The sequence below is a fragment of the Pongo pygmaeus genome, chromosome 23 (assembly GCF_028885625.2).
Source record: "Pongo pygmaeus isolate AG05252 chromosome 23, NHGRI_mPonPyg2-v2.0_pri, whole genome shotgun sequence".
NCBI lineage: Eukaryota > Metazoa > Chordata > Mammalia > Primates > Hominidae > Pongo > Pongo pygmaeus.
Window position 1 is genome coordinate 29,547,224 of NC_085931.1, and position 23,690 is coordinate 29,570,913.

At 50.7% G+C, this 23,690-nt stretch overlaps 2 protein-coding genes and 1 gene segment (V, D, J or C); all 3 read right to left on the reverse strand.

The window, feature by feature from the left end:
* Nucleotides 1-23,690, reverse strand: part of LOC129022801 (immunoglobulin lambda-1 light chain-like) — a 310,065-nt gene that overhangs the window by 9,100 nt on the left and 277,275 nt on the right. The window lies entirely within an intron of this gene.
* Nucleotides 4,083-23,690, reverse strand: part of LOC129022799 (immunoglobulin lambda-1 light chain-like) — a 264,622-nt gene continuing 245,014 nt past the window's right edge. For 2 of the 3 annotated variants that reach the window (XM_054469049.2, XM_063662782.1), the window contains exons 3-4: nt 11,151-11,185; nt 9,393-9,853 (exon numbers count right to left, since the gene is read on the reverse strand). In XM_054469049.2, the coding sequence (XP_054325024.2) occupies nt 9,534-9,853; nt 11,151-11,185 (355 nt within the window). In that variant the 3' untranslated portion in view covers nt 9,393-9,533. Of the gene's footprint in view, nt 4,544-9,392; nt 9,854-11,150; nt 11,186-23,690 lie in introns of those variants that run through there. The other variant, XM_063662783.1, reaches the window with a different exon arrangement.
* Nucleotides 14,692-22,967, reverse strand: LOC129022807 (immunoglobulin lambda constant 1-like). The segment is given in 2 exon segments: nt 14,692-15,431; nt 22,523-22,967. Coding segments are annotated over 2 exon segments (420 nt in total).

Here is a 23,690-nt window from a genome sequence, read left to right on the forward strand (position 1 = left end):
CTCTCGGGTAGAAGTCACTCATGAGACACACCAGTGTGGCCTTGTCTTGGAGCTCCCTGCCTCTGGGGTCAGAGGAGATGAAGGTGTCTCAGTGACCAGCTGAGGCATACAGGGGTCTGAATAGGGAGGGGAGAGATCAGCCTCCCAGGACCGAGGTCCCACAGGAAACCCTGACCACAGGCTGTGGCAAGTCACAGAGAAAGATCGAAATCAGAATAAAATTGTCACCAACTTGGCGAGAACAGGGAAGGAAAGGGAAGAAGAGACTCATCTAAAATGGTCAGCTGGGTCCCTCCACCGAATACCAAATGCTGTGACACAGGTTCATACAAAGACTCTTCCCTGGGGCCCCTAACTCCCCCTCCCCATCCCCCACCTGAAGCTATGGTGCAGGAAGCCAGACCACTGCCCCTGGAAGGCATTTGCTCAGCAGAGTCCACACGCCTGCCTGCCCTTCTCAAGCTGAGATGGGACAGTTGACCCCATGTATGCAGTAATGGGACGTCTGGAAATGGAGAGGCCTGAGGAAGTTGGTGTCTGGATCAGGTTTTCCATGTGACCGTGACCCAGGAATGGGAATGAGCTCCTTGGAGGGCATTTGCTTCACGAACAAGTGAGGTGACATGGAAGGGGACAGGGATTCTCTATAAGGTTGTTGTAACCCTGATCTCTTGGTGTGACTGCAGGGTAAGAGCAGGAGGCATCCTCAGGTGTCCCCAGTGAGTACCTTAGAGGAGGGGCAGCTTGCCCCAGAGTCAGCAGTCATGGGAAGCTCCAGTGTGACTACAACCACAACTCCAGGGGGTCTCACTTCCATCCTCCTTGTGTTGTCTTAGTTTGGGATGGGTCTCACTAGGTTCTAGTGTGAAATGCCAGTCTCAACCTCCAGGGAGAAGTTGGAAGCAAGCCCCTGTTACCCTTTCAGGGTCTTGTCTCATTTTTGGGTATGTCTGGAGTGTCTGACTCAAAAGGGCTGTGTGAGAAGCACCCCAAGTGTGGTCACTAAATCCTGCCTCCCACTTATGGGGACTAGTCCACTTGGGGTTAATGGGCAATTCCAGGCACAAGGCAGGAGAAAGATGTGCCCAGGACAGATTGTGAACAGAGAGCAGAAAGCCATCGAGGTCTCCTGGGTTCCTTCAGGAGGATCCTGGGGCCACCAGAAGAGGCACCCAGTGGGCCATGGTGGGTCATTGTCATCATCAATAAAACAGAACCGTGGTGGGCTCAAGTGAGTCACATACTGTAACATAACTTTGAGCTCACCATGAAATAATTGTTCATCTTCACAAGATGGCAGGCAACACGGTCATCATTATTAAGATGCTAAATGAAAGGAAGGACTCAACTTGTCTATGTTATTTCTTACTGAAATAAGAATCACACTCCCAGAGGAGCACAGAACATATGAGGGCACACCCTTTACAGACACTCAGTAGAAGGAAAAGGTGGTCAAACTGAAGTGCAGTCACCTTGCATCTATATAGCATCTAATGGCACTGGATACAAAGTGTGAAGCCCAGCTAACGTCACAAATAGATGACCCCACATGGGAACCCAGTAGCCAAGCGGTCTTGCTGAAAAGTCACACTGAGCCTTGTTAAACCTTTCTGGCCAAGAACCCATTTTCAGGAAATGCAGAAGCAGAGAGGAGTGCTTGTTTCCAGCTTGGGGAGGCCATAGGCTGCATCCTGACCATGGGAAGGTCCTGGGACCAACCCCCAGCTCCTGTAGCTCCTGCCTTGCAAGGAAATTAAAAATCAATTAGCAAGATACTTGCAGACAGAACAGGTCTAAAAACAGTCACCAGTCACAATTTCAAACCATAGTGAATCCTCATAGAAATGAAATGGAAAACCACAGAATAACAACACAAACACAGGTCTAGTGAAAGAAGCATAGGACATTTGTGAAGTATTTGATGGGAAACATTCTTTTTTTGATATGAAAGAATTAGATATTTATATTTAGGTTTGTAAGAATGTAGTTTTTTTGGGGGTCCATATTTTTAGAGACACAAATAGAATATTTAGACTAATGGACATGATGTCTACAATTTGCTTTAAACAACTGTGTAAAAGAGGTTACTTGATTGTGGGTGGGTCAACATGAGCTGTATTATCCTCCTGTTTTTTTATTTTCTTGCTGTCTGTTTCCTGTAATATCTTACAAGGCAGTAATGAGAGAGATTAGTCTTGGGACAGCACCAGGGGGACATCCAGAGGGGAGTCTGGCATCCTACCCAGCAGGGCCATTGAGAAGGTGGAGATCAATGTGGTCCTCTTTGCTGTAGGGGTCTCAGCATTCACATCTATGAAATGGGGCCAGACAGGGTGGTGGGAATAAGGACCCTTAAGTTTCCTTCTAACTTGTAGGTTGTGACTTGGGGCAAGGGTTCTATGATTAGGCTCCAAGAGGACCCCCTTCTCTGCCCCACTATGGCCCTAGAGTTCCCTGCCCTTGCAGGCTCTGTCTCAGGCCTGGCCTGGCCACCCAGCAGCTCTGGTGAAGGCACCCGCCACATCGCTGATGTGCTGGAGGCACCAAGAAGGGGCTTGACAGTGCCCAAGACTGATGAGGAGGGCTGGGAAGTGCATCTCCCAAGGCCACCTCACTGGCTGTCAGGGACCCTGGGATGATTGGGTCTCTGACATCAGGGTGTAGGTGCACATGGAGGGGCTGAACCACATGACTGAGGGAGGGAGTAGGACCTGGTGGGGTGCGGTCTAGGGTAGCTGAGTCCCATGAAAGCCTGACTTGCCTGTAGCCCTTAAGTCACACTTACCCTGCCCTGACCTAGTGTGACCTGGCCCTGATTCTTGGGTGAGTATGATTTTGACACAGCCTCCATCAGACAACCAATGGATGCTGATTCTATGCTTGGGATGGTGCCTTTCTCATTTGACCCAGTCCACCTGAGTCCTACCCTCACACAGGGTGGCCATCATGGCTCCAGCCATAACCATAATCTAACTCTACTGTGTCCCCTGAGTTTAGAATTCGAGACTCTTCATGGTTGAGATCTCAGCCCTATGCTCTTTTTCTGACCTGGCCAGTGTTAACCCTGAGCCTGACCCATTTGATCACAATGAATCATCTGTGTGCCTCAGCCTCAGCCCATGTCCCAGCACTAGTGACATGAACACCAGTGTCTTGAAGAGCACTCTAGGGCTAAGTGGGTTAGGACACTGAATAGAATTCTTGACTTGTAAGGTTATATAACATGAACTGTTTTCCAACTGCAGGGCTTGTCAGCATCTTTCATAGCTAATGTGCATTGTGAAAGTGTAAACTACACTGAAGGGTTCCATTTTCCAGCCTTTTCACGTCTCCCTGGTGATGGCACAACCACGTAATGTTGTAATGTAATGTAAGGTGATGGCACCTAGTAAATGGTCTCCTAACTGGGTATCATGGATGGGACAGGGAAGTTGAACCCTGTTCCTATTCTGATCTTGGCCTGCGCTCAAGGGTTTTCTGTCTCTAGCCCAAAGCAGGGGGTCCTGGAACACTCCTCATTTCTCCCTGATGCCCTGCTCAGGGCCACCACTCTGTCCTCACTAGGCTCCACATCCTTCCCAGGTGGGCAAGAACTGCATTTCAGGGACCACTCTGCAGGGACAACTTTCTGCTCTGGAACATGGTTCCCACTGGCACAGGGAGCTTACCCGGTTCCCTGGCAGGTTGGGTGGGGTGTGGGATGACGGGGACAAGGGATCTCACCTGAAATTGTCCCTTGTCCCAGAGCAGTGACCCTTCAGCACAGGCACATGACCAGACACAGACAGCACATTGGAAACTGGGTTTTACATGATCAGGTCTTTATTGAGAAGTAAAATTGAGGAGGGTGTGGGACTGGTCTGAGCTGATGCCAGGCTGGAGGCTCAGGGGTATGGCGGAGAGTTGGGGAAGGGGTGGACTGGAAGAGGAAGGACCTTCCAGAGAGATGACTCAGGGAGGCTGTAAGCCTCCTCCCTTGGGTGACTTTCCCACTGGGTGCAGAATTCCCTCCACTCTAAATTGAGAACCCAGGGAAGGCTAGGAATTATATGTGAGAAAAGAAAAAATGAGATAAAACAAGATTTCTGATTGACAATGAGAATATTTATTAAGGGTTTATTGAGTGCAGGGAGAAGGGCTTGATGCCTTGGGGTGGGAGGAGAGACCCCTCCCCTGGGATCCTGCAGCTCTAGGCTCCCATGGGTGGGGTGACGGTTGGGAACCTATGAACATTCTGTAGGGGCCACTGTCTTCTCCACCGTACTCCCTTCATGCGTGACCTGGCAGCTGTAGCTTCTGTGGGACTTCCACTGCTCGGGTGTCAGGCTCAGGTAGCTGCTGGCCGCGTACTTGTTGTTGCTCTGTTTGGAGGGTGTGGTGGTCTCCACTCCCGCATTGACGAGGCTGCCATCTGCCTTCCAGGCCACTGTCACGGCTCCCGGGTAGAAGTCACTTATGAGACACACTAGTGTGGCCTTGTTGGCTTGAAGCTCCTCAGAGGAGGGTGGGAACAGAGTGACCGAGGGGGCAGCCTTGGGCTGACCTGCGGGGTGGATGAGGGGTAGGGGGTCAGAGTCCTGGTCTCCACCTGGGGAGCCCCTGACCTCAGTATATGATGAGGTGTTGGGGTGCCCTTGTTCAGGGACTCTGCGTCCGAGGGTCTATGCCATGCAGAGGGGTCAGGGTGTTTTCCACCATGTCCTGATCTGCACCGGGAGCTGTTTCGCTTTAGACACCTGATCACCTGTCCTGAGATCTCTCGGGGCCTTGGCCCCCCACACCGACATCTGACCCTCAGCGCCCTGACCCTGTCCCCTCCTGCCATCCTGACAGATAAAGAGGCTCTGTGTCTCTCCTGCACAGCCAACTCTGGGGTTACTTTTCTGGCCTGGCTCCTCAGCTCTGTGGGATGCTGGGGCCTTTTGGTCCCTCAGGCTATTCCAGACAAATGTGTGTTCTGGAGCCTGTGTATGAGGCAAGGGCCTGGGGGGATCAGAGAGCCTGTCTGCTGTCATGGGCTTTCTCTTATTCCATGGAGTCTTTCCTGGCATCCACCCCATGTCTCGGCTATCTTGGTCATAGCAGTGGGGCTTTCCCGCTGTGGACTCTGCCCCTCTGATCCCCCTGGGCACAGGGGATATGTTCTGAAGAGACCCAGGAGCCCGTCCTTCCATCACATCTACTCCTTTGGTGACCCTTTCCCTGGCTTTCTGGTGTCCAGAGTCTGCTTCTCCCTTCTCCCTCCTGATGGGGTTTCCTGAGTCTCAGGCTGGCTCAGGGCTCAGTCCCTGGCAGCCCCCAGACACCCAGGGCAGCCCCTCCACCTCCTACCGCATTCTGGGTCTGGATTCTGGTTCTGGGTCCCAGCTCTGTGATTCCTGAGCATCAGCCCCAAGGGCACTGGTCCTTCTAAAGTCTCCCAGGAGGTGCCTCCCTCAGACCCCTTGTTCCCGATTCCCCAGCAGATGGAACCCAAGTAATCCAAGGGCAAAGCTGTTCTGACAAGAACCCAGACTGAGGAGGCCAGAACAGAACAAGGCTTAGAGACTCAGCCTGCGCCTGTCAGAGAGACAGACAGACAGACAGAAAGACAGAAAGACAGACAGATGAGGCTCAATAGGTCATTCTATCCAGTCCCCTGCCCCTGCGGTCAGAGGTGAAGTGGTTGTAGTGACTGCTGAGGCAGGCAAGGGTCTGAACAGGGAGGGTAGAAGTCCTTGCTCAGGCCTGGGATCCAGGGAGAAAGCCTGACCACAAGTTGAGACAAGATACAGAAACAAACAAAAACAGCAGAAATTGTCCCAAGAGCGGGGAAGGAGAGGGGAGAAGAAACTCACCTAGGACGGTCAGCTTGGACCCTCCGCCGAACACCCAACAGTGTGACACAGGCTCATACAGAAACCCTCCCTGGGACGCCCCTATCCCCAGCCCCCACTGCAGCTGTGAAGGAGGAAGCTGGGGCCAGTGGCCCTGGTGGCATCTGCTCATGAGGGAGTCCACATGGCCCCCACACTCAACCCACAGAGAGAAGGGGACCAGTGACATCCTGTGACCCACAGCAGGATCCCTGAAAATCCAGGCTTCTGGAGGACATTAGGATCTTGGATTTGTTTTTTGCACCAACCATCACTCAGGCCCAGGATTGAATTTATTGGAGGGCATTAGTGTCGCTAAGGAGTGAATTTCCACAGATGAGATAGGTGGTCTCTTCTCTGCAAAGTTGAACCAACGCATGGTTCAACTTTTGGTGACACCATGGGGTGGTGCAGAGGGTGCCCCTCTCCTCCTATGGAGAGGCTGATTGCCCTAGAGTGTAGTATTCTGGGAACCTTCGTGGGTTTCAGCCCCACCTTCTGGAGTAGTTCTAGTTGGATAGGCCTGGTCAGTGAGGCCTGGCTTGTCCCAATATGAAATGCCAGTCACATCTGTTAGGTACCTTGGGAGCATCCCTGCACCCCTGAATCTGGCCTCATGTTGGGTGGGACAGCTGGGCTGGCGGCTGCTGTTGTCTTTTTCAAATGGGGTACATGAGGGAGCCTCCAGAATGTGGTCTCCAAATACCACCTCTCACTAAGGGAAGGGAGATCAGTGGGGGATCCCAGGCCTGGGGCAGGAAAGACACATAAGACAAATAAGAAAGGAACATGATAAGACATTTAATCCCCTGGGGCCATGTGAGGAAGTCTGATGCCACTTGGGGAGACTCCCCCTGGGAAAATATTCATCATTGGTGGCCACCTGTCATCATCAATTAAATATAATAATAGTGGCCTCAAAAACATTAGATGGCTTGAATCCCAGAGTTCACCATGAGAGAAGACATGAATTATTCACCCTGGAAGGATGGCTGGGCCCTGGATCTTCTGTGTGCAAAGTGGCTACTTCCTAGAGCATGAAGCACACTCCTGGGTGAACAGAGCCCAGCTGCAGACCCCTGACGTCACAGACACTCCGCAGTGCTCATGAGAAGGAGGTGAACTGAAGCCTCAACCCTCTGCCTTCCTTCCCTTCTGAGGGATGTAGCTATTGACCATCCTATGCAGCTAATATTACTACAAGAGTGGCAATCTGACATGGGTGACTCTGCTGGTAGTAGCCCTGTGTCCTTGGAAGCTATTTAGCAATGTCCAATCTGAATCAAGTGAATCCCCTTCATGCTAGAATCATTTTCCAGGAAAATGAAAGCTGAGGGAAGCCCTAGGTTCCTGCTCCAGGAGGCGTGGCTGTATTGCAGCCAGGGGAAGGTCTCCAGACAGCTCTCAGCTCCTGCAGCTCCTGTCTTGCTGGGAGGCTCTAGAGAAATTGAAGAGATATTCACCGGTGACAACCGGCCTGATGGCACATGCACCCATCACCATTTGATGCCATATTGCTCCTCATATAAACTTAAACCCCCAAATACCAACAGCACCAATGTGTAACTAAGTCAATGCACTTCTGGTGTTTGTGATGCATTTGAGGAGACCGTGCTTATTTCTCGATATTAGGGAATTAGCGATAATTTCTATTTAGGTTTGGAAATGATATTATAGTTATTTTAAGGTCCATGTCATTCCAGGACAGTAATGGAGTACTTACAGGTGAACAGATCTGATGTCTGGTATTTCTTTCTAAATATTGTGTAAGAGAGAATTTATTTTGCTGTGGGTGGGTCGGCATCATCTGTGAATTGCTTATTTTGAGTGCTGGGTGATGAGAACATGGGACATTATTATTTTTCTGTCTCCTTATTTATATATTCAAAGTTTTTCATAATATAAACTGATAACACAGGTCAGTCTTTGGACAGCTGCTGGGTGTGAAGTAGACCTTGGCCTTGTACCCAGCAGGGCTATGGAACTGGCCCTCCTTGGGTGGTCTTAGTTTTCTCATTTGTGAAATGGGTTTAGACACGGTTTGTGGCCACTAGAACCCTTCAGCCTTCTTCTAATTCAGAGGCTGGGATTTGGATCAGGGGTGGCTGTGATCAAGCACCAAGGGGCCCTTTCTCTGCCTCATTGTGACTGCAGAGCTTCCAGTCTTTGTGGGCTCTGTCCCTGGCATGTCGGGACCACCCAGCAGCTCTGGTGAAGGCAGCTGCCACATCCCTGATGTGCTGGAGGCAGAGACAGGGAGTCTAAGTTTGCGTGGGCACTAAGAACGCAGTCATCCAGGGCCTCCATAGAGGTTTGGGTAGGAAGGCTCCACCACTGTGAACAAGGGAGGGAGAAGGTCCCAGTGGGCAGGAGGGTCTGGGGGAGCTGAGTGTTCATGGACGCCTGACCTTGCCTGTAGCCCTCTGTCCACATTCACACAGCCCTGAACCAGCCTGGCCCAGCTCCAACTCTCGTCATGAATTTGACATGGCCTCCTTCACTCCTTGAGCCTGACCCTGAGCCTACAGCCATCTGATCATACACCCGTAACACCTTTGTTCTTTAATCTCACTTTATGTTCCATAAACTAGTTCCATGACATACTAGTATCTTGCAGAATATTATGGGGCTTTTAGAGGTGCCAGATGAATAAATGTGACTTTACATAAGCTAAGCTTTACCATAGGAAATTATTTCCCTGGTAGAGAACTTTTCATTGCTTTTACTTGGCTAACGTGCATTGTCAAGTCTAGGAAACAGACCTGTATGTTTCATTCTCCAAGCCTTCTCAGGACATCCCGGTGGCAGCACAAGTATGGACTCCTTTCCTGCTAAACAGTCTTGTGTGGAATGGGGATTTTCAACTGTGTTCCTGCTGAGACCATGACATTGACTCATAGGTGCTCTTTACCCTTACTTCTGCCTCTAGCCCACATCTGCGCTCCCCAGAGACCCCTTCACTTCTCCTTATTTCCCTCTCAGGACTGTCCTGCATCCTGGTGCTGGGCCGTGGTATTTCCCAGTTTGGCAAGAGCTACATCCCACCAGATGCTTGCAGGGCAATGTGAAGCTCTGGATCATGGATTCCCCTGACACAGAGAGCTCACCGGAGTCACTGGCTTGTTGCACAGGGTCAGGGATGCCATGGCAGGGACCTGGCATCTGACCAAGAGCGGACCTATCCCCTGTCCCAGACCAGCAACTCTTCAGCCCAGAGACCAGAGCAGACACAGAAGGCATGCGAGCAGTGCCGTGTGATGCGTGGTTAGGTCTCTATTGAAAGGCGGAATCTAGGAGAGTGTGACACCCCCCTGGTCCCAGCCAGGCCAGGCTGGTGGCTCAGGGGTACAGTGGAGAGCCGAGGAAGGGGTGTCTGGGTGAGGAAGGCCCCACCTGCAGAGATGCCCAGGCAACTGAGAACCCCTTCAACCATTGGCAACTTTCCCACTGGGTTCAGGATTCTTTCCACCCCAAATTGAGAATCCAGGAAAGGCTAGGAATTATATGTGAGAAAAGAAAAAATGAGATAAAACAAGATTTCTGATTGACAATGAGAATATTTATTGAGGGTTTATTGAGTGCAGGGAGAAGGGCTTGATGCCTTGGGGTGGGAGGAGAGACCCCTCCCCTGGGATCCTGCAACTCTAGGCTCCCATGGGTGGGGTGAGGGTTGGGAACCTATGAACATTCTGTAGGGGCCACTGTCTTCTCCACGGTGCTCCCTTCATGTGTGACCTGGCAACTGTAGCTTCTGTGGGACTTCCACTGCTCAGGTGTCAGGCTCAGGTAGCTGCTGGCCGCGTACTTGTTGTTGCTCTGTTTGGAGGGTTCGGTGGTCTCCACTCCTGTCTTGACAGGGCTGCCATCTGCCTTCCAGGCCACTGTCACAGCTCCCGGGTAGAAGTCACTTATGAGACACACCAGTGTGGCCTTGTTGGCTTGAAGCTCCTCAGAGGAGGGCGGGAACAGAGTGACCGAGGGGGCAGCCTTGGGCTGACCTGCGGGGTGGATGAGGGGTAGGGGGTCAGAGTCCTGGTGTCCACCTGGGGAGCCCCTGACCTCAGTATATGATGAGGTGTTGGGGTGCCCTTGTTCAGGGACTCTGCGTCCGAGGGCCTATGCGATGCAGAGGGGTCAGGGTGTTTTCCACCATGTCCTGATCTGCACCGGGAGCTGTTTCACTTTAGATACCTGATCACCTGTCCTGAGATCTCTCGGGGCCTTGGCCCCCCACACCGACATCTGACCCTCAGCGCCCTGACCCTGTCCCCTCCTGCCATCCTGACAGATAAAGAGAGCTCTGTGTCTCTCCTGCACAGCGAACTCTGGGGTTACTTTTCTGGCCTGGCTCCTCAGCTCTGTGGGATGCTGGGGCCTTTTGGTCCCTCAGGCTGTTCCAGCCAAATGTGTGTTCTGGAGCCTGTGTATGGGGCAAGGGCCTGGGGGGACCAGAGAGCCGGTCTGCTGTCATGGGCTCTCTCTTATTCCATGGAGTCTTTTCTGGCATCCACCCCACGTCCTGGCTATCTTGGTCATAGCAGTGGGGCTTTCCCGCTGTGGACTCTGCCCCTCTGATCCCCCTGGGCACAGGGGATATGTTCTGAAGAGACCCAGGAGCCCGCCCTTCCATCACATCCACTCCTTTGGTGATCCTTTCCCTGGCTTTCTGGTGTCCAGAGTCTGCTTCTCCCTTCTCCCTCCTGACAGGGTTTCCTGAGTCTCAGGCTGGCTCAGGGCTCAGTCCCTGGCAGCCCCCAGACACCCAGGGCAGCCCCTCTACCTCCTACCTCATTCTGGGCCTGGATTCTGGTTCTGGGTCCCAGCTCTGTGATTCCTGAGCATCAGCCCCGAGGGCACTGGGTCATTCTAAAGTCTCCCAGGAGGTGCCTCCCTCAGACCCCTTGTTCCCGATTCCCCAGCAGATGGAACCCAAGTAACCCAAGGGCAAAGCTGTTCTGACAAGAACCCAGACTGAGGAGGCCAGAACAGAACAAGGCTTAGAGACTCAGCCTGCGCCTGTCAGACAGAGAGACAGACAGACAGAAAGACAGACAGACAGACAGATGAGGCTCAGTAGGTCATTCTATCCAGTCCCCTGCCCCTGTGGTCAGAGGTGAAGTGGTTGTAGTGACCTGCTGAGGCAGGCAAGGGTCTGAACAGGGAGGGTAGAAGTCCTTGCTCAGGCCTGGGATCCAGGGAGAAAGCCTGACCACAAGTTGAGACAAGATACAGAAACAAACAAAAACAGCAGAAATTGTCCCAAGAGTGGGGAAGGAGAGGGGAGAAGAGACTCACCTAGGACGGTCAGCCTGGTCCCTCCGCCGAATGTTAGACACTGTGGCACAGGCTCATACAAAAACCCTCCCTAGGAAGCCCCTAACCCAGCCCCCACTGCAGCTGTGAAGGAGGAAGCTGGGGCCAGTGGCCCTGGTGGCATCTGCTCATGAGGGAGTCCACATGGCCCCCACACTCAGCCCACAGAGAGAAGGGGACCAGTGACATCCTGTGACCCACAGCAGGATCCCTGAAAATCCAGGCTTCTGGAGGACACTGGGATCTTGAATTTGTTTTTTGCACCAACCATCACTCAGGCCCAGGATTGAATTTATTGGGGAGCATTAGTATCACTAAGGAGTGAATTTCCACAGATGGGATAGGTGGTCTCTTCTCTGCAAAGTTGAACCAACCCATGGTTCAACTTTTGGTGACACCATGGGGTGGTGCAGAGGGTGCCCCTCTCCTCCTATGGAGAGGCTGATTGCCCTAGAGTGTAGTATTCTGGGAACCTTCGTGGGTTTCAGCCCCACCTTCTGGAGTAGTTCTAGTTGGATAGGCCTGGTCAGTGAGGCCTGGCTTGTCCCAATATGAAATGCCAGTCACATCTGTTAGGGTAACCTTGGAAGCATCCCTGCACCCCTGAATCTGGCCTCATGTTGGGTGGGACAGCTGGGCTGGCGGCTGCTGTCTTTTTCAAATGGGGTACATGAGGGAGCCTCCAGAATGTGGTCTCCAAATACCACCTCTCACTAAGGGAAGGGAGATCAGTGGGGGATCCCAGGCCTGGGGCAGGAAAGACACATAAGACAAATAAGAAAGGAACATGATAAGACAGAACCTCTTATCCTCTGAGTAATCAGGAGCCATTTAATCCCCTGGGGCCATGTGAGGAAGTCTGAAGCCACTTGGGGAGACTCCCCCTGGGAAAATATTCATCATTGGTGGCCACCTGTCATCATCAATTAAATATAATGATAGTGGCCTCAAAAACATTAGATGGCTTGAATCCTAGAGTTCACCATGAGAGAAGACATGAATTATTCACCCTGGAAGGATGGCTGGGCCCTGGATCATCTGTGTGCAAAGTGGCTCCTTCCTAGAGCATGAAGCACACTCCTGGGTGAACAGAGCCCAGCTGCAGACCTCTGACATCACAGACACTCTGCAGCACTCATGAGAAGGAGGTGAACTGAAGCCTCAACCCTCTGCCTTCCTTCCCTTCTGAGGGATGTAGCTATTGACCATCCTATGCAGCTAACATTACTACAAGAGTGGCAATCTGATATGGGTGACTTGGCTGGTAGCAGCTCCCTGTCCTTGGAAGCTATTTTGCAATGTCTAATCTGAATCCAGTTAAGTCCCTCCATGCTAGAACCATTTTGCAGGGGAAAAAAAAAAAAAGGAAGTAGATGATAGCCCTGGGTTCTTGTTTTGGGAGGCGTGGCTGTATTCCAACCGTGGGAAGGTCCCCAGACAGCTCTCAACTCCTGCAGCTCCTGCCTTGCCAGGAAGCACTAGAGCAATTTCAGAGATATTTACCAGTGACAACCAGCCTGACAGCATATGCGCCCATCACCATTTGATGCCATATTGAATTCTGAAATAAACAACCAAAAACCCCAAAATAACAACAGCACCAACAGTTAACTAAGTCAATACGCTTCTGGCATTTGTGAGGGATTTGAGGAGCCCGTGATTATTTCTTGATATTAGGGAATTAGTGATAATTTCTATTTAGGTTTGGTAATAATATTGCAGTTATTTTTAAGCCCATATCTTTCCAGCATAGAAATGGGAAATTTACAGCTGAAAAGATGTGATGTCTGGTATTGTATAATGGAGGGGTTATTCTGCTGTGGGTGGGTCAGTAATGTCTGTGAATTGCTCATTTGGGGGGCTGGGTGATGGGAACTTGGGGGCATTATTATTTCTCTGTCTCCTTATGTATGTGTTCAAAGTTTTCCATAACGGAAACTTATAACACAGTGAAAGGAGGTTAGGCAGCTGCTGGGGATGGCCTTGTACCCAGCAGGACTATGGATCTGGCCCTTGGTCATCTCAGTTTTCCCCTCCATGAAATGGGCTCAGACAGGTGCTGTGGCAACTAGAACCCTCAAGCCTCCTTCTAATGAGAGGCTGGGATTTGGATCATGTGTGGCTGTGATCAAGCTCTAAGGGGCTCTTTCTTTGCCTCATTGTGACCGCAGAGCTTCCTGTCTTTGCAGGCTCTGTCCCTGGCCTGTCGGGATCACCCAGCAGCTCTGGTGAAGGCAGCTGCCACGTCCCTGATGTGCTGGAGGCAGAGATGGGGGTCTGAGAGTACCCAGGCACTGAGGACTCGCCAAGACAGCTGGGGTCTCCACAACCAGGAGGCTGACATCATCTGCTGTCAGAGACACTGGGATGAGTGTCTCTGAGATGAGGCAGCAGGTGTCCATGGGATGGGGTGGGGAGGCTGCGCCACCATGAGCTACGGAGGGAGAGGGTGCTCTGCGGGCAGGAGGGTTTGTGGGATCTGACTCCCAGTGGAGGCCAGGCCTTGCCTGGAGCCATCAGCCCACATTCACTCAACTTATCCAGTCTGACCCAGCCCTGAAGCTCATCCTGAATTCAACTCTGATTAGCCTCCCCCAAGCAATCAATAGATGCAGAGTTTCAGCTTGAATTGGTGGCTTTTCTCATTTTCTCAATTTCCCCACATCCTCCTGCTTCTGCAGGCTGACCATCATCAAGCTCCATCCACAAACCAATCAGAAGCTAACTCTACCTGGGCCTGACTTAGTGGTCCACACCCTTCATGATTGACATCCAGCCCCACACTAGTGTTAACCTTGAGCCTGATCCCCAACCCACAGCCATGTGATCATATACCCATAACATCTTGTGCATCAACCTCACCCCATATTCCCCAAACTAGTTCCAGGAAACGCTGGTATCTTTCAGAGTGTTTTGGGTCTTCTAAAGGTGGAGAAGGAGATAAACATGCTTTTGGATATGCTGTGGCTCATAAACTGGTTCCATAGTGCAGGACTTGTCAGTATGTTTACTTAGCCAATGTGCATTGTGTAAGTCTTAGAAAGACACTTGCGTGTTTCCTTTCCCAATGTTTTTACGAGTTCCCAATGGCAGCACAGTTATTTATCCCTCACCCAGTAAACACTCTCCTGACTGGTTCCTCATATGCAATGGAGAATTTCATCTTCTGTTCCTGCTGAGACTGTGGCCTTGAGTCAAGTGTGTCCTTTTTCCATTATTGCTGCCTCTAGCCCACATCTGGTCTCTGGGGACCCCCTTCATTTCTCCTGAATCTCCCCACAGAGCCCCAGCAAACCTCTCACTGGGCCCCTTTCCCTTCCCAGGTGGGAAAGGACTGCAGGACAATTTTCTGCTCTGGATTGAGGTTCCCACTGGCACAGGGAGCTCACCTGGTTCCCTGGCAGGTTGGGTGGGGTGTGGGATGACGGGAACATGGGATCTCACCTGGAACTGCCCCCTGTCCCTGAGCAGTGACCCTTCAGCTCAGACATATGACCAGACACAGATGGCACATTAGAAACACTGGGTTTTACATGATCAGGTATTTATTGAGAAGTAAAATTGAGGAGGGTGTGGGACTGGTCTGAACTGATGCCAGACTGGTGGCTCAGGGGTACAGTGGAGAGTTGGGGAAGGGGTGACTGGGCAAGGAAGGACCCTCTGTGGAGATGACTCAGGGAGACTGTGAGCCTTCTCCCTTGGGTGATTTTCACACTGGGTGCAGAATTCCCTGTACCCCACACTGAGAACCCCGGGGAGGCTAGGAATTTATGTGAGAAGAGAAAAAATGAGATGAAACAATTTTTCTGGTTGTCAATGAGGATATTTATTGGGGTTTCATGAGTGCAGGGAGAAGGGCTGGATGACTTGGGATGGGGAGAGAGACCCCTCCCCTGGGATCCTGCAGCTCCAGGCTCCCGTGGGTGGAGTGCGGGTTGGGAACCTATGAGCATTCTGCAGGGGCCACTGTCTTCTCCATGGTGCTCCCTTCGTGCGTGACCTGGCAGCTGTAGCTTCTGTGGGACTTCCACTGCTCAGGAGTCAGGCTCAGGTAGCTGCTGGCCATGTACTTGTTGTTGCTCTGTTTGGAGGGTTTGGTGGTCTCCACTCCCGCCTTGACGGGGTTGCCATCTGCCTTCCAGGCCACTGTCACGGCTTCCAGGTAGAAGTCACTGATCAGACACACTAGTGTGGCCTTGTTGGCTTGGAGCTCCTCAGAGGAGGGTGGGAACAGAGTGACTGTGGGGTTGGCCTTGGGCTGACCTGTGTGAACAGGGAAGGGGGTGAGAGAGGGCAGACAGAACACCGGGGTGTTGTGGAGCCCCTCTCTCTGTCTAAAGTCTCTGGGAGGGTTCACAGTGTGGCCTTCCGGTCCACCCGGGGTTCTCTCCTCTCCTTTCCCCATCCTTTCCACTCATGCCCTGTGGAGAGCAGACAGCTCTGTGCCTTCCTAGGAGCCCTCCCAAGTCACCTTTCCCAGGTGTCCTGGCCCAGCCCCTCTCCTCTACAGCCTCAGTTTCCCCATATACCCAGGGCAGGCTGTGTTCCTTCTCTGATCTCTGGAGTCTGAGTTTAGCATCTGGCCTTGACCCCTGGATCCCTCATTTCCATCCCTAGACACCCCCTCCACTGCCCACTTTATTCTTCCAGGACCTAGAGCCTCCTCCGTGAACTGTGGGTCCCCTGCTTAGCCCGTAGGACTGTCTTGGCAGGCAGTGTGTGGGGAGGCCCAAGCCTGCTTTGAACTGGAGCTTCCTATCCCTCACAGGCACCGGGCTCTGCTCCAGCGCAGCCCACTCGGCTCTCCCGGCAAGGAGTGGGCTCCACCTAGACAAGCCTCAGGGCTCCTCTGAGGCTCTGAGATGTCTCCTCTCTCCACAAGCCCGACCACAGAACCCTTCACCTCAGCTGTTCCTGGGGCTGCTCCCATAGACTATGAGACTCAGCAGCCCCCAGGCCCACCCCAGCAGCCTCTGATGACCCCAAACTTCACTTGGTAGCCATGGAATTCCCTGCACCCCTCCTTTGCTCCCCTGTGGTCATCTCCTGAGTCTAACATGCCCTTTGAGGAAGGCAGGAGGCCGATCTGTGAACAGAGAGACACCGGGCCCCAGAGGTGATGGGGCTCCAGGGACAGACACATCTCTGCCCTAAGAGACTGTCTCCTTTCTGGTGACTGTCCTGGGAGGGTTGGATTCTGGCACCTCACCCAGTCTCACCCGTCCCTCTGTGTCCCCATGTCCTCATGACCCAGCACAGACCACAGAGCTGCAGCCTAGACCCAGAGCCCTCTCTGTGCCCTCCATTGGTCTCCCCTTGGGGTGACCTCTGTGTCACCAGGCCCCTGTGTGGCCCTCCCAGGCTGGATTGGCATCCAGTCCTCAGCCTAGACTCTCAGCTGTTCTTGGGGCTGCTCCCCTAGACTATGAGACTCAGCAGCCCCCAGGCCCACCCCAGCAGCCTCTGGCCTTGACCCCAGGGGTCACTGGGCAATGTCCCTAAGGTCACTGCAGGGCCCCCCATCAGAGCCAGCCTCTGTCCCTCACTCAGACATCCGCCCTGGGAGAGAGGAGGAGCCCTGACCCTGCTCAATCCCAGCTCAGGCCCTGGGACCAGGCCACATCCAGCTGTTGGAACCTGAAGGTGGCTGCTCCCACTGTGGGGGCCCTTCCTGTCAGTTACCCCGAGACTAATGCACCTCCTCCAGGCCCCATGGAGAAAGGTAAGGGTCAGTGCTTAAGGCGGGAGGACAGAGGGGAGGAAGCCCCAGAGAGAGAAAACAGATTTTCCAGGGACAGCAGAGGGTGAGACAGGCTGGGAAAGGTTGAGAGCCACTTACCTAGGACGGTGACCTTGGTCCCAGTTCCGAAGACGTAACACAGTGACTGAGGCTCAGACCAAAACCCCCCGGGCCAGCACCTGGGGTCTGCTCCCTCGGGGCTGCGCTAGAGCAGGAGCCTGCTGGGCATGACGGGCACAGGGTTGCAGTGGGTGGGGCTGGGACCTAGGCATGAGGCAGGGGGGTGGCCAGTCCCCCAGAAGTGTCCCCGTGCCTGTCTCCTGTCCAAGGCAAGTGCCACACACAGCCTTGGAGTCACCCCAGTGTGTGTCTTTCCTCTCTGAGGCTGTCGGTGCTGATAACAACGCTGGGACCAATAGGTCCCAGCAACTCCCTGAGTGACACATCCCCTCCTGTGCAGTGTGGCAGAGGAGTGCTGAGTTGGCTTGGACCTGTCCAACCTCGTCTGTCCTCATTTAAAGGGCCTCTGAGTCCCCCACACAAGTGTCTCCAGTCAAGCCAGGCTGGCTTTCTCCCTGGATTGAGAGCACTGGGTCATTCCTGACTCAAGTGGAGATTGCTCTGTTTTCTACCCATGGAGATGCAGTTCAGTCCCACTTTCTGCACGAAGCTTTTTCTGATCTCTCAGATCATTCTTTCTGTCTACCCGTTCATCCAGTTGTCCATCCAGCTGTTCATCTGTTTGTCCATCAATCTATCATCCATCCATCCATCCGTCCATCCATGCATCTGTCCAGTCAGTCATCCGACAACAGCTCCCAAGCACCCATCTGTGTCAGGTACTGTTTTTATGCTGGGACATGGCAGGATCCCCTGGCTCTCAGCCTCATCTCTCCCTCAAAGCTCTCTGGTTAAGGCCAACAGTGCTTTGTCCCAATTCAGTCTGCAGTTCTTCCCTGTCCCCTTATGTCTCTGCAAGAAGCTTTTCTTTCTAGTCACTCTCCCCTACTTGGTGTCTGAGACTGCCCCCCTCCTCCTCAGCTTTCCTTTCTACCAGGCCCATGCCCAACTGCTGACTCCCAGATCCCCACCCTGAGTTCTGCTCTCTGTATTCTCCTAATTTTCTCTGCATCTGACCCTCATTGTGCACACTCACAGCTGTCCAGGGGTCTTAGATCCCTATTTCCAGCCCTTACCTATCTTCTTGGCTCCAGATTCACATATATTCTGCCTCCTCAACCTATGTCTGCTTGGATGCCCTGTAGACACCTCCAACTCAACAGATCACAACTAAACTTATTTCTGTATAACTTGCTTCTCCACAGAGTCCTCACTTCAGCAAGTTACTCTTCAAGCCAGAGGCCTGGGGACATCGCAGCATGCCTTCCCCTCATTGTATTGCCCTCTGTCCTAGACATCCTAGCATGACACAAGATACTATTAACATCCTACAGAGAAAAAGAAAAACACCCAGGTCACACTCTAAGAGTTTATGATGGCAACAATCCTCAGGTTTTCCCAAATCTGATTTTATTCCCCAAGGCAATTTATTTACATTGGAGGATACCCATTGTGATGGGGTCAGCAATTTTCATCTTAGCAGCAGGTTGTATTTAATACATTTGTATTTAAGACATGTGCAGAAGATTTTTGAAACAGAATTTAATATAATAATATAAATTCAACACTTGTTTCTCATATAAAGAAAGCAAACATTTAGCCTTTTATTAAGTTACTGAAGAAAATTTTCTTAACTCAGTGAAGAATATCTCCCCAAATTTACAGCAACCTTCATATTTAAAGGCAAAACATTTAAAGAGTCAGAAACAAGGCAAGGTTGTCTAGTCTCACTTTTATTATTCAGCATATTGTATAGATTCCAGCCAATGAAATGACATAAAAGGGGGAGAGGAGGAGGTATAAATATTACAGAAAAAGAGAGAAAATTGTTCTTGGCAAACAGTGTGATAGTTGGCTAAACACACAAACACACACACACACACATGGAGAATCAGCTGAAGAACTGCTGGAATTAATACAGGAGTTAAAGTGTCTGGATACAAGAGCAACATACAAAAGTTAATAGGGTTTCTTGCTATAGAAACAGTAATCATTTATGATATGAAATTGTGACAAAATTTATAACTTCAATAAAATTATATTTACAAACCCTTTATGAATAAAAAACATAAAGTGTGCAAGATTTGCATGAATAAAATATTAAACCACTTCTCTGAGTGAATGGAGAGTACATCACATCTCTGGACAAAAACACTGAGCATTATAAAGATAGCAGTTCTCAAATTAATCCTATATTCTGTGATATTACAAACATAACACCAGAAGAATGATTTTTGAAAATTAGGGAACCGATTCTGCAGTCCAACTCTAAGAATGACGGATAATAGACATGACTATTTTGAGAAAAAGCAACAATGACGGGTTCTTTCCCTACCAGATACCGAACATACTATAAAGCTAAAATAATCAAAACAGGGTGGGCACAGGAATAGCTCAATAAACCAAGAGAACCACAGAAAGAATGTAATAAATCAGTAATGTAGTAGTTGAGAAAAGTTGCATTTATATTCAACAAATGTGTGATGATTGGCTTTCCTATTTGGAAAATAAGGTCTTATTCCTACATCCACAAAAATAAACTCCAGGGGAAGTAAAGAAAAAAAAAAAACAATAAAACACCAATACACCGACAGTACCAGAATAAAACAGAAAAATGACTTTATAATATTGAAATAAAGACAACTTCCTACACATGGCTGAGGTCACAGAAACCATAAAGAAAAGGTTAAACCAGTTCGACACATAAAAATTTACCACAGTTTTATGGTGGGAGACCCCATAAACAAAAGACCCGTAAAACAGACCAGGGAAAAATATTTACAATACATATACTAAACGAGTGGTTAAAATCCCAAATGTATCCCAATATGCTATTGATATATAAAAAAGATGAAAGCAACTGAATTGAAAAGCTGGCAACATGATGACCAGTTAATTCACAGATGAAATAAAACCAATAAATAAAAATATAAAAAATAATTTCACCAGTAATAAAATACACAATAAAACAATAAACATTCAATTTTTTCCTCATCAGATGGGCAGAATATAAAAAGATCAACAATTTTGCATTATTGGCAAGAATGTAGGAGCGAAGGCACTACCATTCACTGGAGTGAGTGGACACAGACTTTTGGAAACACTACCTATAACATTTCAAAAGTATATTCTCTCTGATCCAGCAATTCCACTTTTAGGCATCTATCCTGGGGAGATATATAAGTGTACTTTGTACACACACACACACGAATTTCCACTGCAGCAGCATTTGTCATTTAGATTTTTTAGTGGAAATAAATTCTGGCTCATCTAAACTATATGGACTGATAGAGAAAGTGTCAATAATAGATTATTTTAAAAGTTGGTAATATGCAGAATATGGCTCTATTTTTGCAAAATAAAATCCCAACACCAACTGTGTGTGTGTGTGTGTGTGTGTTTTCAGGGACACACACACATACACAGGAAAAGTTCTAGAAGTATATTGACCAACCTGACAGTGGCTATCTCTGGGAAGAGGTGGGAGATGGTAAGAAGAAGCACTTGCTTTTACTTTATATACTTCTCTGCTTAATCTTTTTTTTTTTTTGCAAGAAAAAAGAGTAATGTACAAAGGTCATTACATTTTGCAAGGTACTCATTACAAAAAGAGTAATGTACATGAGTACATTACTCTTGTATTAAAAATTATATTAGAAGAAATGTCTCTTTTTGTGAACAACTTCACAAAACCAGAAAATTATAAAGCCATAATTAAAATTAGGTGAAATCCCACCAGCCAGCCAGACACACCATTGACATTTTTCTATATTTTGCATATATACTTTAAAAACATACATACATATATACTTATGTACTTGAAAATGCATATATACTTTAAAAACACAGTTGGGTCAGGTGCAGTGGCTCACGCCTGTAATTCCAGCACATGGGAAACTGAGGCAGAAGGATTGCTTGAGCTTAGGAATTTGAGACAGGCCTGAGAAATATAGTGAGGCTCTGTCTCTAAAATAATAATAATCCTAATCAAAATGAGCCAGGCGCAGTGGCCTGCAACTGTAGTCCTAGCTACTCAGGAGGCTGAGGCTGGAGGATCTTTTGAGCCCTGGAGGTTGAGGCTGCAGTGAGCTGTGGCCACGCCACTGTACTCCAGCCTGAGCAACAGAGCAAGACTGTTTCAAAACAACAACAACAACCCCCCAAATACAATTGTGTTTTTTCACACCCTTTCTGGTAGATATTTGGATTATTTCCAGTTTTCTCCCATTATTAATAATGCTGAGCTAACCACCCTTGTTATAAAGATTTGGTTACAGCTTTTGATTATTCCCCCCACCCACTCTTAGGATAAATTCCTAGAAGTGGAATTGCCCAATTTAGATAAACACACTTTGTTTTTTGACTCGCCGCCTATTGCTAAAATGGTTATACATTTTCAATGCCCATAGACAGTCCCCAAGTGTGTCTGCTCCCCTCTGCTCAGCCCTCACTTCAACTTCATGCTTCCATTTCATAGGAAACTGGGCCCCTGGGTGCTCTGAATCTGAGCGTCCTCCCCATCCCCAGGGCATGGCTTCCTCCAGGATCCCCACCTACCCTGGACCTGGCCGTCACCCCCTCTCCTCCCTCCTCTAATCGGGCATCACATCAGCCTCCAATCTGGTGCTGATTTTTCCAAAAACACAAATCTGACTCTGATAATCTACCTAAATCCATCCAAGGACTCGTCCTGGAACTGGGGATGGGGCACGGACCCTATGGTCTTCCTGCCTCCCCTTCCCAATCACCCAGGAGCTCCCAGCCTCATCCTGTGCTCTCCTCTCCTCTGACGCTGCTCTGTCTTTTGGGGGCACGCATCACCAGCCAGTGCCCCTCAATCTGTGAGACCAGCCTGGGCATCATCCCACAGAGGCTCGAGACCCCCTCTCCCTTTATGGCTCCAAACATGGGCTGTGGGCCTGTTCCAATGACTGGATAGCTCCCCTTGGTTCAGCCCACCCTCCCTGTGTCCCTGAGCCTGGCCCCAGTAAGCATTTATGTGCAAGATGGTGCACAGACGGCCTTGGGGGAGACCAAGCCAAGCCCTTGCTGCCTTCTCCAGGGAGTGGCCCCTGCCCTCACTGGGCAGGAGGCACATGGGCGGAGAGGAGGAGGGGGAGGAACAGGCCTGGGCACCCTGTGGGGACAGTGGCCACCACCCCCTGTGGATGTCCTGTCCCTGCCTCTGTTCCTGCCCTACCCAGAGAACTAGGACTAGGTGATTGAGGCACTAATCCTGGTGCAAAATTTAAGTGGGGCCAGAAAACCCGGAAATCAAGAAAAATAATATCTTAATATGCTATTAAAAACAATAATTAATTCAAACAAATCTGTGATGGACCAAATATCAACCCATTAGTTAAAGCCAGTGTCAGCTCAGGCCCCTCTTAGGGGTTAACCTTCCTCCTCACTCCTCTGGCTTGTCTCCCCTTGGTCACCCTTTCCCAGCTCTGCCACAGGACCCTCACATCCCCTGGAATCTCTTGCCCCTTACCTGCCCCACAGGCTTCGCAGGCTGGATCGGCTGCTTCCAACTGAGGTTCCAGGGTCTGGGTCCCCGCTCTGCGGTGCAGCCATTGGGCACAGCAGGCCATGGGCGACCATGGCCAGACCCAGCAGCAGCAGGGGCCAGCGCTGCCTGGGACCAGGGCCCAGCTCCTCAGGGGTCTCACAACCCACTTGGCCTGTCTTGGGTCTCATTGGCCCTCAGGGTCAGCGGCACCTCTGGCCCGACTTGCAGCGTGGGCTCCTTGGAGGACGGTGCCCTGGTCCCTCTCACCAGCAGGGCTGTTACAGTGCACCCCAGTCCACTGGCTCTGTCCTCTCCCTGGACTGGCTCTGGTCCCTGTCCCTAGCCCAGGCCCTTCCAGGGTCCATGGCTGTCACCCCTGGGGATCTCTCCCAGAGGGGCATCTACCAACTGCCCTGATGCAGCCACAATCCAAGGCTCAACTGCCTTCCACCACAGCTGCCTGCCTGGCCCCACCCCTGGGGCCCTGGGTGGTGCACACCTGACCCACTTCCCTTCTCCATTTCCCAAAGGGCAGCCTGGGTCTGTGGAGCATCTCCCTATGGCCTAGAGAGCTGCCCAGCAGGAGTTCCCAAGGGCTTGAGCTCAGGGGGCTGGGGCTGGGGCTGGAGCTGTGGCTTCTTTTCTGATCAGTCCTCCAGGTTGGGTGCCTGTACACTGCACTCCAGCCAGTTGGGACCAGCTCTTTCTTGGCTGGGTTGGTTAAGCCTGGCCAGCTACCCTGTGGCCCTTTCCTGAGTCAGGCAAGAGCCCTGCAGGGAGTGATTCTGTATCCTTCAGGCAAGGAAGAGTGGTGAAGTCATAAATGTGGAGTGTATCCAGACCTAGGTTACCTCTGGGCCTCAGTTTCCTTATCTGTAAAATGGGGAGAGAGTTCCTCTGCAGCATGAAGGTTATGAGGGTTAAAGAAACCATGTGTTTGCTAAGCACTCAGTGGGTGTTGAATAAACTCTGGTTCTCTTTTTGTTCTTCTCTTACTTTGGGATTCAGAACAACTTGTGGGGTGTCCTTGAGGCAATTGTCCCTGTTTTACAGGTGAGAAAATTACCATCCAGAGAAGATGAATTCAGGGCCCAATGTCATTCCTTAAGTAGGGAGCAAGCTGTGCTACGATCTAGGAAGGGGCTCGTCC